Below are 16,155 nucleotides of genomic sequence, written 5' to 3'. Positions count from 1 at the left end.
AGGTACCTCTCATGTTTCTGGGCTTTAGCAGTTATTTAAGCACTGGGAATTCTTATTTAGTAGCAAAGCATCTGATCTTTATCCATTACCAAGCTACAGCTTGGTAATGTTTGTTCAGCCTGGAGAAGAGAAGGCTCTGGGAGAGCCTTACAGCATCTTCCAGGACCTAAAGAGGCTCCAAGAGAGCTGGAAAGGGACTTTCCACAAGGGCACAGAATGACAGGGTAACGGGGAATGGACTCACACTGCCAAAGGGCAGGGGTGGATGGGGTATTGGGAAGGAATTGTTCCCTGTGAGGGTGGGCAGGCCCTGGCACAGGGTGCCCAGAGAAGCTGTGGCTGCCCCTGGATTCCTGGAAGTGTCCAAGGCCAGGTTGGACGGGCAGCTGGGATACTGGAAGGTGTCCCTGCCCATGGCAGGGGTGGAACCACTACACCAAGGGATCATGTTCTCATTGGAGCTGGGGAGTGAGTCTGAGGAAGAGGGACAGGTTGCCCAGGTGTGACCCAGTGACAGTGAGCTGAAGCACAGCCAAAAGCTGAGTCTAAACCTCTGAATTAGTGACTGCAGAGCACAGCTTTGCTGATTAATAAACTAGCAGTGTTTTGAAGTCTGGTTGCAGATATTACTGCCATGCAAACAGCTGTAAAGTAATTTGAGCTCATACTGTGTTTTACTTTATTAAGCTGGATTACTACTATTCCATCAGCACTTCTCAGTGATGAGAGTTGCCAAACCATAACCTTTGAAAGCATACACCAGGTGCTACCTTCTGCTCTAAACCACATTTATAACAACAGTCAAAACACCTTCTGTCCCTGGATATAATGAAAACTGAATTTGCTTTTCTCTGAGTTTTGGAGGCGCATCATTTTAAAATGAATCTCTACCTTGAAGTCTGTTTTCCAGTTTTTTCTCTCCACAATAAAGACATAATGAATGTAGATTCAAAGCCTTCAGATATTTCCATGACAACAAACAATGATATAAACAAGAATTAGAACTTTACTGGATGAGAAGAAAATTGAAAGAATGGAACAAAGGAGTGAGATCTCAAAACTCCACAAATAGAAACTCTCCTACCTCATCTCCAGTGCTCAACGCAGCTTTGAAGCTAGTGAAGAGAAACACAATATAAGACTTCTATGAAAGGTAAATGCGAGTATCATGTGTTTTCTAAATTATCTTTTTAATATCTGGTTTGCTCATACATCCGTTGATAAACAGAATAAAAAGCACTTAACTTTAGCCCCTTTCTCTCATTGCAGAAAGACCAATGACTTCACTCTTTTCTTGTTGGCAACATGAAGCTAATGTTCTTGCAGTTGAGGGCTAGTAGACAACTTTTGGGAGCCTAAAGTCATCTTCTCTCAAATTTCTTACCTCTTCTATCACCACTATCTGCACCACTGTCCTTTAGCATATACAAAGCTGAAGCAGGAATCCATTATTATGCAGCATTTGTGGGATGACAAATCTTCATATTCCATCCAAATTTGGCCTGATATTACCAAAGAAATCAAAAAGAAAACTAAAGCTGCTTTTCTTCTCTCTCAATTGACACTTTTTTCTAGCCCTGACCCTGCCCCATGCAGGAAAAGCAGCCAGAGGAGCCCTTGACTCATGATACTCTTTCAAGAAGGAGATCAGTGTTGCTGGATTTGAAATACAACTACCAGTTGTGATCAATTGACTCAAAACACATGAAACTCCCAAGGAATTCAGGGTTAAATCATTGTATTGCAAGCTCAGGTTGTCTGGAATGTGCAGATCTGGTGCACACTCACTGGGGGTATACACTCCACAATTCAGGTACTATTCTAGAAAAGAATAAATCATTTTCCTGGGGGGGGGGGGGGGGGGGGGGGGGAGGGGAACAGAAAACAACAACAAAAACAAGCCCAGCACATTTTACTCCCTGGAGGAAGAGAAATTGTCTTGTGTCTTGTCACTTTTGACAAGACACAGTTCTGCAAAAACTGAAATAATTTCACGAAGAATACTCTCTACATAGAAATTCACATTTATAGCTTCAGGCCATTTTCTATGGTAAATATCAGCATCCTGAAGCTAACACCACTGGTCTGAGAATGTATTAGGGAAAAGAAATTCAAAAAAGGAGTGAGATAATTTCTTTTAATAATGAAAAGTATTTGGCAGCCTAACCACAGATGCAGTTGCTATCTCCATAATGTAAAGCAATGTCATGTACATTAGATTGAGTACACAATTCTAATATGAAATAGCTGTATTTGAGTGGCATAAAGCCCACGATTTTTATTCAGAAACATATAACACAGCTATGCAGGCAACTGGGTATAGACAAAGTGAGAAGTACATTAGGCTCTTCTTCCTTTTCAACTGCAATAATGTGCAGCCATGCCTCATAAAATTTAGCAACTGTTGAGTAACTTACTGCAAAACTGTCTCACAGTTCACGAGCAGGAATGAGAATACTGATTCCAGTGAAACTGCAAAAATATATCATCCAAATTAGGATACGGACAAGGCAATATGGCTAATGCTCGCATGATTACAGAAGGCACAAATTACAGAACACAGGCATATTCAGAAGCACAGGCAGAGTAACTCAGCATTGTGTCACACCACGCCTGTGCTCTATCTACCCTCCAGCAGTTCCAGTGAAATGGGAATGCCAGTGCTGGAGGGCACACAGGGAAGTAGCATAAACTTACTTCCCTGCTGAGCTGGGGCAGCTTGGATCAGCCTGGGCTAGTGGAAGGCATCCCATGGCAGGGGGTAGGAGTGGGGTGAGTTTTAAGATCCCTTCCTACCCAAACTATTCCGTAATTCTGTGGTTAAATTAGATGCCAACATGGATTCAGAGCACTGGTTGCCCCCTGAGAGATGGGACACTAGTGATCCAGCCCCTCTAGATAGACAGGAGTGAGAAAGAACTGTGCTGCAGCACACATACTCTTACAACCTGTGGGGACAAGAAAAGGTGGAGAGATACACCCTGTACGATGTATGGGAAGTTACTTTACTGCCTCTGATCTCATCTTGCTCTGCTCACATCTTATTTCTTGGGTACAATATTATCCTTTCGTACAAGAGGAGTCTGCAGCTGAGGAAGCACGGTTCTGTCTGTGCCTGCAAAGGGCAGAGCAGAGGACAGCAGCAACACGCTGAATCGAAATTTAATTGCAGGTAAATCATGTAGAAGCTGGTGGCTGCTGCGGCTTCGCTGAACTGGAGCCTGGCCGGGCTCCTGCCAAGATCCAAGGGCAGAGCAAAGAGACGGAAAGAGGAGGCGGAGATCGCACCCACGGCTGCGGGACCGCCGCATGTGCGGGGACAGAGCGCTGAGAGCTCCGCCCGGGAACGGAGCCCTGCTCCGGGAGCACGGACAGACGGCACCGGGGGACGGGAGCACGGACAGACAGCACCGGGGACAGCACGGACAGACAGCACCGGGGGACGGGAGCACGGACAGACAGCACCGGGGACAGCACGGACAGACAGCACCGGGGGACGGGAGCACGGACAGGCGGCACCGGGGGACGGGAGCACGGACAGGCGGCACCGGGGGACGGGAGCACGGACAGACGGCACCGGGGACAGCACGGACAGACGGCACCGGGGACAGCACGGACAGGCGGCACCGGGGGACGGGAGCACGGACAGACAGCACCGGGGACAGCACGGACAGGCGGCACCGGGGGACGGGAGCACGGACAGACAGCACCGGGGACAGCACGGACAGGCGGCACCGGGGGACGGGAGCACAGACAGACGGCACCGGGGACAGCACGGACAGGCGGCACCCGCTGGGGCAGGGACCGGGGGCGGACGGGCTGAGCCGCGCAGCGCCGGGGGCTCGGGAGGAAAGTTTGGAGGCTCGGGGAGCGGCCGCGGGGGTCGCAGCGGGGCCGCTCCGTGCCCACGTCTCCTGTGACGCGGCAGCGCCCGCCCGCCCCGGGCCCGGGCAGGCGGCGGAGCGCGGAGAGGCGGAGCGGGGCCGCCCGTCCCTGCCCGTCCCTGCCCGCCCCCGGCCCCGCACCTGCCCCTGCCCCTGCCCCTTCCCCGGCGAGCAGCGGGGACCGCGCGGGGCCGCGCCGGGCGGGGATGCGCAGCCCGCGGCTCCAGGATGCGGGAGGGGAGCGCGGGCGGCCGCGGCGCGGAGAACCGGACGGGTTCCGAGCCCCCGCTGCACCTGTTCCCCGTGCCCGTGCTCACCGGCATCACCGTCGCCTGCGTCCTGCTCTTCGTCATCGGGATCATCGGCAACCTCATGACCATGCTGGTGGTGTCGCGGTTCCGGGACATGAGGACCACCACCAACTTCTACCTGTCCAGCATGGCCTTCTCTGACCTGCTCATCTTCCTCTGCATGCCCCTGGACCTCTTCCGCCTCTGGCAGTACCGGCCCTGGAACTTCGGGGATCTCCTCTGCAAGCTCTTCCAGTTCATCAGCGAGAGCTGCACCTACTCCACCATCCTCAACATCACGGCGCTCAGCGTGGAGCGGTACGTCGCCATCTGCTTCCCCCTGCGAGCTAAAGTCATCATCACCAAGGGGAAGGTCAAGATGGTCATCCTCTTCCTCTGGGCCATCTCCTTCATCAGCGCCAGCCCCATCTTCATCCTGGTGGGGGTCGAGCACGAGAACGGCACGAACCCCCTGAGCACCAACGAGTGCCGAGCCACAGAGTACGCCATCCGCTCGGGGCTGCTCACCATCATGGTCTGGACCTCCAGCATCTTCTTCTTCCTGCCCGTGTTTTGCCTGACCGTGCTGTACAGCCTCATCGGGAGGAAGCTCTGGAGGAGGAAGAGAAAGAACATCGGTCCAAGCACTGCTGTCAGGGATAAGAACAACAAGCAAACTGTGAAAATGTTAGGTACGAGTCCTCTTGCTCTGTTTTTCCAAAAGGATGTGTGTGCTCGTGTGTGTGGGAGAGACAGAAAAAGATGGGGAGCTATCTGACAGTTTACTATAGTTCCTTCCAAAGGAAAGAAAATGTTTTGTACAAAAGGCTAAACCTCAGGGTAGCTGTAGAATAACTCTTCTCCTCCCTTAGGTTTATTTCTAACTGGTTTGAGCTGGGGACTCCCAAACAGTTAAACAAACATTAATAACAATCCCTGACAAGGACAAATACTACAGTTATAATTAGCTTGTGCCCTGGAGATTTTTGAGCATTTTTGCTCTTTGGTTGTGGATACCAGTGTTATTTACAGAGAACAGTTTATTTGATTTTTAAACAAAAACTAAACCCTTCTCAGTCCATGAAGTTGAGCTGCAGACTACTGCCACGCAGGCAGGGCCTGATGTGCACTTAAGATTCACAGGAAAAGAGTATCAAGGTTTTAGCAAATTGGGATTATTTCCTACCTTGGCTGTGTAAGCTTACGAAAATTAATCTTCATTTTCATATCAGCAAAACCCATATCAGCTGAACCTGGAGCACTGTCTCCTTTGAGGTCTGTGATGCTGTAAAACCTCACAGACTGTAAGAAAACACGATCAGGACAGCAGACACTGTCATTCCTAACTTAGTGTATTGACACTGGTGAATGCTTTAAATGACACTTGTGGTTGGCACATGGAAACACAAGTTTTAACATACAAAGTCAGTGCATGTAGTGGCAGTTTGATACACAAACCTAAAAAGTTGTCCTGCAGTTTAGTGTCTGAAAACTGCAGAATCCTGCTGCTGGTTCTGCATACTTTTACCCAAGCCAAAAGTCCTCTGCAGTGTAAGTCATCCCGTGGATTTTGGGGGGTACGAGACCCTTTGCAGGAAGAAGCTTTCACAGACTTCTTTCAGCAGGGTTGAAGTGGTGGGCTAATGAGGCAGACAAGAGGTGGCAGAGAGTCCTAAGTGCCCTAATTATCAAATAGGAGCCTATCTGATCTCTTTGTTCATGCCCTAATTTAATACTATGTAACAGCAGGAAGAATAATAAAACCCGCAGCATTTTTATGCCCTTTCAGCTACATTTTATGATCAATAGAATTACTTCAGTCTGGTAAGCGTGACCTTGGAAGTAATTAATTGTTTACACTTCTAGAGAATTATGAACTTCCACTGACTATAAGTAAATTACATATATTTCTACCATGTTTCTATTTCCATATATTTAACTGTAAAGAATTTTGAAATAAAATTGATTTCTGCCCTGAAGTATTGCAAACAAGCATTGCAATATTTCAGGCACTTTTTCCCCCCCTTTTTACAAGGTCTGAGAACAGCCAGGCAGTGGCAAGACTCTACTCTGACAGAGAGCCAATATTCCCTAAAGAATAACAGTCTGATGCCTGATAGAAGGATGGAAAGAAGTTAGTGAGGGCTCAGTGGCAGCAGATCCTCAATGCAGTCAATTCTCACTGATGTTAACGTTCTGCTTGAAATTTAGAAGGCGCTTTCTAAGGCTTTATCAAGTCATGGAACATCAAGTAAATGGGATTAGCATCAGCAGTTCTTTTAACAGTAAAGACAGGTTATGCTTCTGGGTCTGAAATTAAACCCCTAAAATGTATAGCCTGACTTGAATAGGAGCTATTACAGCCCTTTCCTGTTGAAATCCATGGGATCCTGCATGCATGAAGATCAAACTGTCAAAAGCCTGACTGGGGATATTGCATGCCTACATGTTCTTAAAATTCTAGTCATAATAGACCGTGCTTTAAACTCTGTTCATTCATAATGACTATCATGGTAGTATTCATTACATGGATTCAAACCCCCAGGTGAGCTAGGGAATCATCTGAATTTTGTAGTGAAGATAGAGAGAGAAAACTGGAAGTGGTTGGCTCAAGAAGATGCAGAGCTGGAAAATCTATTCTGAACCTCAAGCTCTGGTGCTTTCCTCTTCACCACAGGTCCTACACAAGCATTCTTTTAAACCTGAGAATGCTGGTGCAGAGTTTTTGAGGAAAGATACCTCTAACCTTTCTTCTCAGTAATTCAAAATTCATTGTCTTCTGAGCCACGATATGAGGATATGAGGATTGCTAACACAACCTGCTCACCAGGGCCAGGTTGGACTGGACTTTGAACAGCCTGGTCTCATGTAAGGAGTCTCTGCTCATGGCAGGGAGCTTGGAAAAATATTTTCTTTAAGTTCCTTTCCAACTCAAACAATTATGTAATTCCATGAACAGGTTAACTGTAAAAATTGCTTAAACCCTCACTTGAGTTTTCTGGTTTTTCTCTCTATAGTATATTAATAGATACACTCAGAGCAATATGAAAAATCATAAAGGTCAAAGGCACACAGGAAGTGAACAGAAACAGTTTCCCTTTCTCTCAGACGAAAATTCCAATGGGCCAGTATTCCAAGATACACACATCCCCCATTATTATACAGACACAATATTTACATGTAAATGCAACCACTGTAGTAATACAATATTACACATATACTGTATAACTATAATTATGCAGTTATATACTGTACATTTAGTTTTACTCTTCTTGGGAGTAACTCATTCCAAGAAATGGACAAGCTGGATGGGTGCACAACTCTCCTTATCTTGGCATATATGCTCTACAAGCCCCCATTCTGTGTTTTAGTTTGGGGCCTTTGCCTTTAACAGTTTTGCTTTTTGTCTTAAATAATTTTACTTCCCAGTGATTACATTCTTCGTTATAAACCACAGTGTTGAGTCTATCACACATAATTTGCTTTTGTTAAACACTGCAGATGGTAGGTGATTATACTTCTTTTGTCACCATTTGGATTCTTTAAAGCTCTGTTGATGCCAACATAAGTTTCATGGGTCAGAAGTTTGCTATGTCAGATTACTTGGGCAATATTCAGGCAGCCTGTTAAGATATGGTCCAAGTGTATTAAGTATCACCAATTTATACTGTCTGAGAATGTATTGAGACACAACTGAAATGTATTGAGACACAGCTGAAAGCTTAGGGGAGGCATTTTCACACTTTGTAATTAATTCGTTAAAGGAACAGAGCTGCGAAACAGAATGTTAATCACCTGTATGTTGATACTCACACTTAACACACTTTCTTCTGCTGTTTTTGTTTTAGTCGTGGTGGTATTTGCGTTCATACTCTGCTGGTTGCCTTTTCACGTAGGACGGTATTTATTTTCCAAATCCTTCGAAGCTGGATCCCTGGAGATAGCAGTGATCAGCCAGTACTGCAACCTGGTGTCCTTTGTCCTCTTCTACCTTAGTGCAGCCATCAACCCCATCCTCTACAACATCATGTCGAGGAAGTACCGCGTGGCCGCCTGCCGCCTGTTTGGACTCAGAGCCCTGCCCAAGAAGAGCCTGTCCAGCAGCAAGCAGGGCAGCTCCCGTGGGTGGACAGAGCCCAGCATCACCACATGACACCAGCTGCCCAGAGCATCACCAGAGAGCCACAACGGGAGGGGAAGAGGGCAAGGAACGGGAATCCCAACGCTGAGAGCGGTGCTTGGGTCATCACCCGCACGGGCTGAGAGGCGTGATGCAGGCAGTCACGGATCTGGGGGGAAAAAGATCTAAAGTTTGGGACTCTGAGAGGAGAGAGGCGGTCACGGAATTTGGCAGCGCTCCAGGTGTTGTTATTTTTGTGCTGCTTTTGCCCGTTTGATTTTTTAATGCTGACTTTAGCCCAGACCTAGGCTGTGCTGTCCTGAGCAGGCAAACGTGGCTCACTTCCCTCCGGAGTTTGTACGACTTCAGCAGCACTAATTTGAGCTGAATTTTTCCAGAGTTAGCTTTAGTTTTGCTAAGAATTTTGCTAGCATCTAACCAGACCCTAGAGAGAGAATCCTGAATTGCCTTTATGGAGTAGTAAACAGGAAATTTGATATACTTTTCATGAAATCAATTTTTAAGTAAGCTCATGTTTTTCTCTGAATGAGGGAAATTATTTCTTAAAAAAAAAGAGATATAAAATGGATAATTTTAAATATGCTAAAAATAAATAACCTTCATGTCACATCCAGGTAGAAGGGAAAAAAAATGCCTTCACAGAAGTGGCTTAGAATGTGACTGTACTGAAATATTTTTTGAAAATATTTATCAGTGGGACAAGGACAGTGCTGACTTCAGGCCTGCAGTGATGCTATAGAAATGTGGAATGCAATCATCCACCAAAGTCTCTCTTTTTTTTTTTTTACTGGCTAAATCATCTGTACTTGTTCTGTTCAATTTGACTGTGAATGATTTGATGTGTTTGAACTTGGAAGCTTTTAATTGTTTCAATATTTGTAAAGAGTCTGTGGCTACCTGTCCCTAACTTACTGTCCCTACTACTACATGTCCCTAATGCCCCCCTGTCCCCCAAAGCTTGCTGAGGACAGGTATCCTGCCTGTAAACACCCCATGTTTCTGTTTAAAGTCTGCTCCCAGTGCCACACCCCCCTGTAAAGCCTGGTGTGCATTTGTGCTTGTTTGCTGCAGTGTTGAATTGAGAACATTTGGCATTTTTTAACCATCGTGACCTTAGAAGGTAATAGAAAAATTTGCATTAAAGGACACAGACAGACACATTCTCATACTTGATTCACAAACCCCTTAAATTAGATTTTTATACCTCAAGTGTGCCATTTCAAGGCAAACCAGAAAACGTTCCATCCTCTGTGCTAATGAGTATTGGCTTATATTGTCTCGCCAACACGTGGGTTTTGTGCCCCACAGAGCTGACAGAGCTTTGGAGCATGCTTGTGTGATAGCAGCTTTCTGTTCACTTGCTTCTAGTGTTCATCCCCAGCTGGTCCACAGCTCTTTCTTCCCGATGAATTTTAATTCTCCCTAGTGAATTGTGTGTTAGCAGAACTCTCCTGCCTTCAACCTCATGCTCACAACGATGGGCCACTTTCCCCTGTTACCTTCAGCTGCTTAGGTTGAACTCAAGAGAAATTGGCCTCTTCTGTATATTCAGCGTCATTTCTGTCACCTCTGCTGGTGCCAGGGGCTCGTTGCTGCTCCTTGGTGGCACCTGAGCCTGTCCCCTCCCCACTCCAGGAGTGCAGGGTTTATGTGCAAACACCCACACTGAGGCACTGCAGCACTGCAGGATCCCCTCCTGCTTCACCTCTACCCACATCCACCTCACTGTCCACACTGTTCTCTCTCTCACTGACTGACAAGCAGGTCTGGTGGCAGAATTCATGCAACTCAGGGAAACAAGACATTTGGGAACCACGGAAGGAGGGTGCAGATGTGAGCTCAGTAACAACCTGTCTGTACAAACACCCGGCGTCACATCGGTGTTTCAAATCTCAGCTGTGTCTGTGCTGTTAAATGTGAACAGAAAAAGAAATAAAATGATGAGACCCTTTACAACCCTGTGGCTCTGTGGTGGGGGAGGATCCAATATGAGTCACACAACTGGATGTTATTTTTTTTCCATATTTCTATTTTAATTATGTTCCCAAATCTGTATAACTAAGTTGATTAGGTTATTTTGTTTAACCAGAGTAACTGCAACATGAAAGCCCTGTGTAGACATCTTAGTGCATACAAACTACAAACATACCAGTAACTTCATTTAGCCTAAACATTTAATCAGGAGAAAATGTGATTTTTAGCTCTACCAACACCACAAACCTTCCGCAACTTTGTGTACAGAATGAAATTTAAAACACTTGATCTGGGGTCATAAAAGTCAGAAAGAAAGTGGCTGGCTGCTCCTTGGGAGGGAGGACAGGTCTTGTTCCTTCCTTCCAGCTGAGGAGATGGACTTGTTTTTACAAGTCCTTGGACAAATCTAGCAAAATACACAAATTACTATTAAGGAAAAGTAGCCACCTTCACAGGACTCTTGCACAAGCAGGAAAATACTTCATATCTAGCAGGGAACACCAACATTTAAAACACTGTAGCTGTCACTACATGAGCCATTAATGTTGCTGCCCTCAGTACCAAAACTTTTCTATATGGATTCTCTAAAGCCAGTGGGGTCACACCAGCATGTGCTGAATGCAGATGGTGAATAGGAACTGCTGCTTCAAACTGGTACATAATGAACTGCTTTCATATGGAAAGCAGGGAAAAAAAAAAACACCTCAAAACCTGGATAACCCTCACTTTTGCATCATTAAGTCAACCTTTGTCTGATACCTCCAAAAAGATACACAAGTCCTCACCTGCAGCGATGGATAAATTCAGCATTGCTTGTCTTGAGTGTTATTCAGAGAATCAGTGAATGTAAAAGGGACCTCAAAGACCCTGTGGTCCGAACCCTCTGCCATGGGCAGTGTGCCCCCCACTAGATCAGATTGCTCAGGGCCCCATCTAACCTGACCCTGGCCAAGTTGCAAAAAATAACTTCACTGGGAGAAAAAAAAGAGAGTGAGCAAGATTTGAAGAGCGTTTTTTACCTAAGAACAGTGAAGTCAGTCCAAGGCAGGCATCATCAATCTGTCTCAGGTACCAGAAGGGGGCAAGGCTCCTCCTGCCTTGTCTCTGGCAGGAGGAACAGAGGCAGAGTGGATGCTGCAGGTGCATAGGGCAGTGGCAAACAACCTGTGGTGGCACAGTGATGCTGGCACAGTGATGCTGGCACAGTGATGCTGGCACAGTGATGCTGGCACAGTGATGCTGGCACAGTGTCACCACCTGCCTCACCCACCAGAGCTGCTCCGTGTCCTCAGCCTGGCAAACATTTCCCAGCTCAGGCAAAGCTTTTCTTCTCAGTTTCCCAGGGCATTTCTGCAGCACCTCATGGTCCTGGCAGCTTCTCCCCAAAGCCTTCCCTCCATGAAAGGGCACAGCTGTGCCTCCTGTCCAGTTTTGGGTCTGGACATGGTTTCTGAGATCCATTTTTCATGGGGGGAAGACAAGAGTCCTTGCAGGCACTGGGCTGTTCACTGGCATGGCAGACAGGGCAGCTCTGCAGGAAAGAGTTTTTTCAGGCTGTTGAACCTTTCCATTTCTGGAAACTCTTCCCTGTGGGAACAAACTTTGCCAGTTCTGACTGGAAAGAAGAAAAAGCTTAGATGCTTTAGGAGTAAAAATTTTGCTGTGTTCTTACTGACTTGAATGACGTGAATAGCCCATAGAGAAAATAACTGAAAGTTCATTCATTAAACAGTCGCAGTTTTAAATGCTTTTCTACCTCTATGTTTTGTATCACATCTTCACAAATAAACAAGAACCATTTGGCTGTATTTTCTTTCCTGGCAGTGAGGCAAATTGGTGATGAAATAGGTCAAAAGGACTTTATCAGAAAGCTTCATTCATTTAAAAAAAGCACCTTTGATGGATGCAGCACAGGCAGAAAATCATGTCCTATTGTATTTCTTGCAAAAAATAAAATATACTGAAAAATCTGCGCTTTCTGTCAAAATTTGAATTGACAGAGATTCAGCAGTTATGTAAGTTTGTATCAAATGACATTTGCATAAGCCCTATTAAAATCAGCAGGTTTTAGATACCTAAACACCCAGGAAAATCCCCTCTCTGTCACAGACCTGCTGGTTTTAGGGTGCTGCTGCTCTGAGCCCAGGGGATGTTTCTGGATGGGCATCCATAGAGCTTGTATCTTTGGCAAAAATCCCTTGGCCTTGAAGAGGTAAATTACATCTTGAGAAGTAAATTCAAATTTGGAACAAAAAAATCTAACTCATCTCCCAGGGATGTACCTGCTGTTACATCCTGAAACACCCTCCTCATCCCTGGCTTGAAGCACAATAACATTTTACCCTCACAACTCCCAGTAAAAAGCACCAGCTCTATTTTACAAAAACAAAGTCAAATCCCTCGGCATTTAATCCCTTGCTCAAACCCTACTGTTCCAGAGTGATGGGGTGTGGGCCCAGGTGTCATTCCTGGGTCTGGCAGCTCTCAGCAACAGTTTTATGTTCCTGAGCTGGGCTGCCGGAGTGCTCAGCACAGTAACCCATGAAAAACTTTATTTGGGAAACAAGCAACTTCTGGCTGACACTGCAGAGACATCATGTACTGCTTCCCTGGCTCTGCATCCCCTCTGCCCATGGTGACCCTACAGACCCTACACTACAGCAGGGTTTGTATCCACACAGAAGTCCTTGCACCAGACCCTGAACCTGCACACACCCAGGAACTTCCCAGAAAATCCTCAGGATGAGCCAGCAGATGAGTTGCAGGAGCTGGATGTCCCGGGGCCCCTGCAGTTTGCAGTGTTTGACAGCATTTGCTGTCAGGCACAGGCAGCTGAGTCACAGCGTGATACCAGCAGCACCTGGAGAGCTGGAAGCTCCTGTGGTGTCATTGGGAAATCTCTGCTCCTTTGGGCAAGTCCCTCATTCACAGAGGGCAGTGACACACACCCCCCTTCAGCCACCTCCTTCCCCATTACCACCTTGATGGACCACCTGGAATCCTTCCCAGCTCTGCATAAACTTCGCAGGAGCAAAACAAATTCTTCGCACAGACATGCTTGCCAATGGCTTTTCCCCCTGAAACACGAGTTCTGGTGAGAGACAGGTAAAACCCACAGGGCCTTGGCCTTATGTCCCAGGTCCCTGGCCAAACTTTTGCCCAAAGCAGTTGTTAGATGATGGGGTCCAGCTGTGCCAGCTCTGTCAGATCATGAAACCGCAACCCTGCCTGTTGCTGGTTAGGAAAAAAAGCAGAAAAACAAGTGTTAGATTAGAATTTGCCTCTTACCTCTAAATTGTGATTATGCAAGTACAGTGGAAAAAAGGAAAATTTAATTCATCTTGCATTAATGCAGGCTAACAAGTCTCTGCAGTCACTCATTGTCAAGCTTTAGTCCAGTTGTTATTCCAGTACAGAATATAGCACATTAGCATTATCCCATGTAACAAACACACTTTGTGGGTCTTTAAGAGGCTTCCTCAGTGCTTTTCCCAGCAGAAAGGTCTCCATTCCCTTGCAATTCCAGTGCTTGTGTGTTATGGCCCTTCTTGCCCTCAGTTGTGGATGGGTGCATGCCATGACTTCTCCCCTAAGACCAAAATTCAGAGCCTCTCACTAACCCAATTACCTGGATCAGATCAGAAAGCACGTAGGCTTCATCTTGGAACTGACCTGGTGGTGGTGAGTGCTCCTTTCTCTGAGACCTGCAAACACACTGACCCAGTTCTGCTCAGTGAGAGAAGGTGGCCCTGCTGCACAATTTTGGAGGGCAAACACCTCCAAACCCATGGTGCACACTGATGTGCAGTGTCACCTGGATCCCATCTCTGATGCCCTGCCAAGCCCTCCCACTGCTGGCAGGAGTGGGCTGAGAGGGAAACGCAGTGTGAGCAGAGCCCCGCAGGTGTTATGCAGCATCCCAGCAAACCACCCGAAAGGATGGAAGCAACCCCCAGGAGGAGAGGAGGAACTGACTCCTAAATCAGCATCCAAACCGCCCAATACCCAGCTGCCACTCCCAGCTCTCATTTCTGTGTACAAATACACCTTTCTGAGAGCTACAGGGTGCTCCTCCCATCATACTTAGAGATAAACCACTTTGTGTTTCTCCAGATAAAGGCGTTTTATAGCTTTCCACACCTGCTCTGATTCTTTCACTGGGAGCAAAATAATGGTTTTGTGACGTGTGTGAGTCCCTAAGGCAAAATTGCTCTCAGAATTAAAGTGCCCCACTCTCCCCTTCAGAGACTGCTCTGAGGGCTCAGGAGATGTTCTCTCAGCACTTGCCCCTATTTTTGATGCTACTGGATCTAAAGATCCTTTGCTTTTTTCTCATGTCCTGATTGATTTTCACATGATTGCAGCACTGTCTGTGAGAAAGAAAGGGCATGGCTATTTCCAAGCCTCTATCCACATTGTTCTTCCCTGCACAGTCTCCTTCCACTAATGACCTGGTGCTGCAAATCATGGCTCATTAAGGTGGGCAGGCAGGGAATGTGACACCTCGAGCCTGCTCTGCAATGAGACTCAGCAGGATGAGCTCTGAGGAACAGGGATTTAAGCAGCTTTAGCACGGCAGTCTGAGAGAAGGCAGCAACAATGCATACTACAAATCCTCCCAAAATGAAGCCACGCACAGGCAGACATCCTGCCCAGTCAATAGCACCTTGGTATTTTTATGAAGCAGAGACAATGAGATTGATTTTTCTAAAATTTGCTGTGCTACGCTGGGGGGGGACCAGCATGGGGCTGTGAAAGGTGCAATCACCTGAGTTAGTTTTGATTGAATGTGGAGTTTTGAACCCTCTGAACTATTGTTAGTTTGTGAGGAGGGAAGTGGGCAGCCAGCACAAGGGTTCTGTGTGCCTTGGCTGGTACCCTGGCTCCAGGAGAAGAGCACTGGTGTGGGGCTCATCCCTTGGATGCCTGAGGATCTCTGGTCTAATGCTGCTATGTAGAATGATGGGATGGTTTGGGATGGAAGAAACCTTAAAAACCATCTAGTCCCAACATCCTGACATGGGCAGGGACACCTACCACTATCTCAGGTTGCTCAGAACCTAACCCAACCTGGTCATGAGCACTTCCAGGGATGGGGCACCACAACTTTCCTGGGCAACACGTGCCAGGGCCACACCATCTTCACAGGGAAGGCACCTCAGTCCAGCTGTGGTGTCAAAACCCACGAGAGGTTTGTATTTACCTGCTTCCTTTCAGTCTTTGCTGTGGGCTCATGCCTGATTTCCCACACTGGTGGAGCCTGGACTCTGCCACACAGCTAGAACAGTGGCACTGCCACAGGCTGTGCCCAGATCTGTATCCAACACTCCTTCTTGTGAGCCAGGGAAAGGGGTTTGCACCATCACTGCCCAGACAGGGAATTCAGAGAATAATCAGAGGTTTGTACAGATGGAATGCTTTTGGTTTCAGAACACTGCAGTCAATCACCTGACACCTTAAAGAAGACAGGACAGAGCCATAATGAGCACAAGGAACTCTGAACCCTCACACTGGAGAGAAGGCAGAACAGGAGCAGCATCGGCTTCAGCGCCGTGATCCAGAGCAATCACCAGTCCAGAGCTACAGCCAACAATACAAACTCCACACAGCAGCATCCCAGGGGATTTTTTGCCCTGCTGAGTGCAAAGACCTGATTTTCTCAGCAAACCCTGATGAGCCGCAGCCATGGCTGGGCAGGGACCAAGTGCATCCTGCCCGGAGTGCAGCCAGGGAACACCAACATCATCAGTGCTGCCACAGCCTCTGAGCCCAGGACACCACCACCAGCTCACAAGCTTCTTGTGGAAAGAAAGAGTATTTGAGCTATAAATTTAAAAAGACAATATTTGCATTGGATTAGGGTGAA

General features: G+C 46.9%; 1 protein-coding gene across 1 annotated transcript; it reads left to right on the top strand.

The window, feature by feature from the left end:
• The first annotated feature begins 4,112 nt into the window (after window positions 1-4,112).
• Window positions 4,113-8,327, top strand: GHSR (growth hormone secretagogue receptor). Its single transcript, XM_062499162.1, has 2 exons — window positions 4,113-4,866; window positions 8,023-8,327. Exons 1-2 carry the CDS (start codon window positions 4,113-4,115, stop codon window positions 8,325-8,327), a joined length of 1,059 nt encoding a protein of 352 aa, XP_062355146.1.
• Window positions 8,328-16,155: the final 7,828 nt, after the last annotated feature.

Source organism: Cinclus cinclus, chromosome 10, assembly GCF_963662255.1.
Source record: "Cinclus cinclus chromosome 10, bCinCin1.1, whole genome shotgun sequence".
Lineage (NCBI taxonomy): Eukaryota > Metazoa > Chordata > Aves > Passeriformes > Cinclidae > Cinclus > Cinclus cinclus.
The sequence above is the reverse complement of the archived record's forward strand: the minus strand, read 5'-3'. Positions and strand labels throughout refer to the sequence as shown.

Coding starts and splice junctions, on each gene's coding strand:
- GHSR (XM_062499162.1), top strand. CDS start 4,113: ATGCGGGAGGGGAGCGCGGGCGGCCGCGGCGCGGAGAACCGGACGGGT. Junction 4,867..8,022: donor GCAAACTGTGAAAATGTTAG/GTACGAGTCCTC, acceptor TTTTTGTTTTAG/TCGTGGTGGTATTTGCGTTC.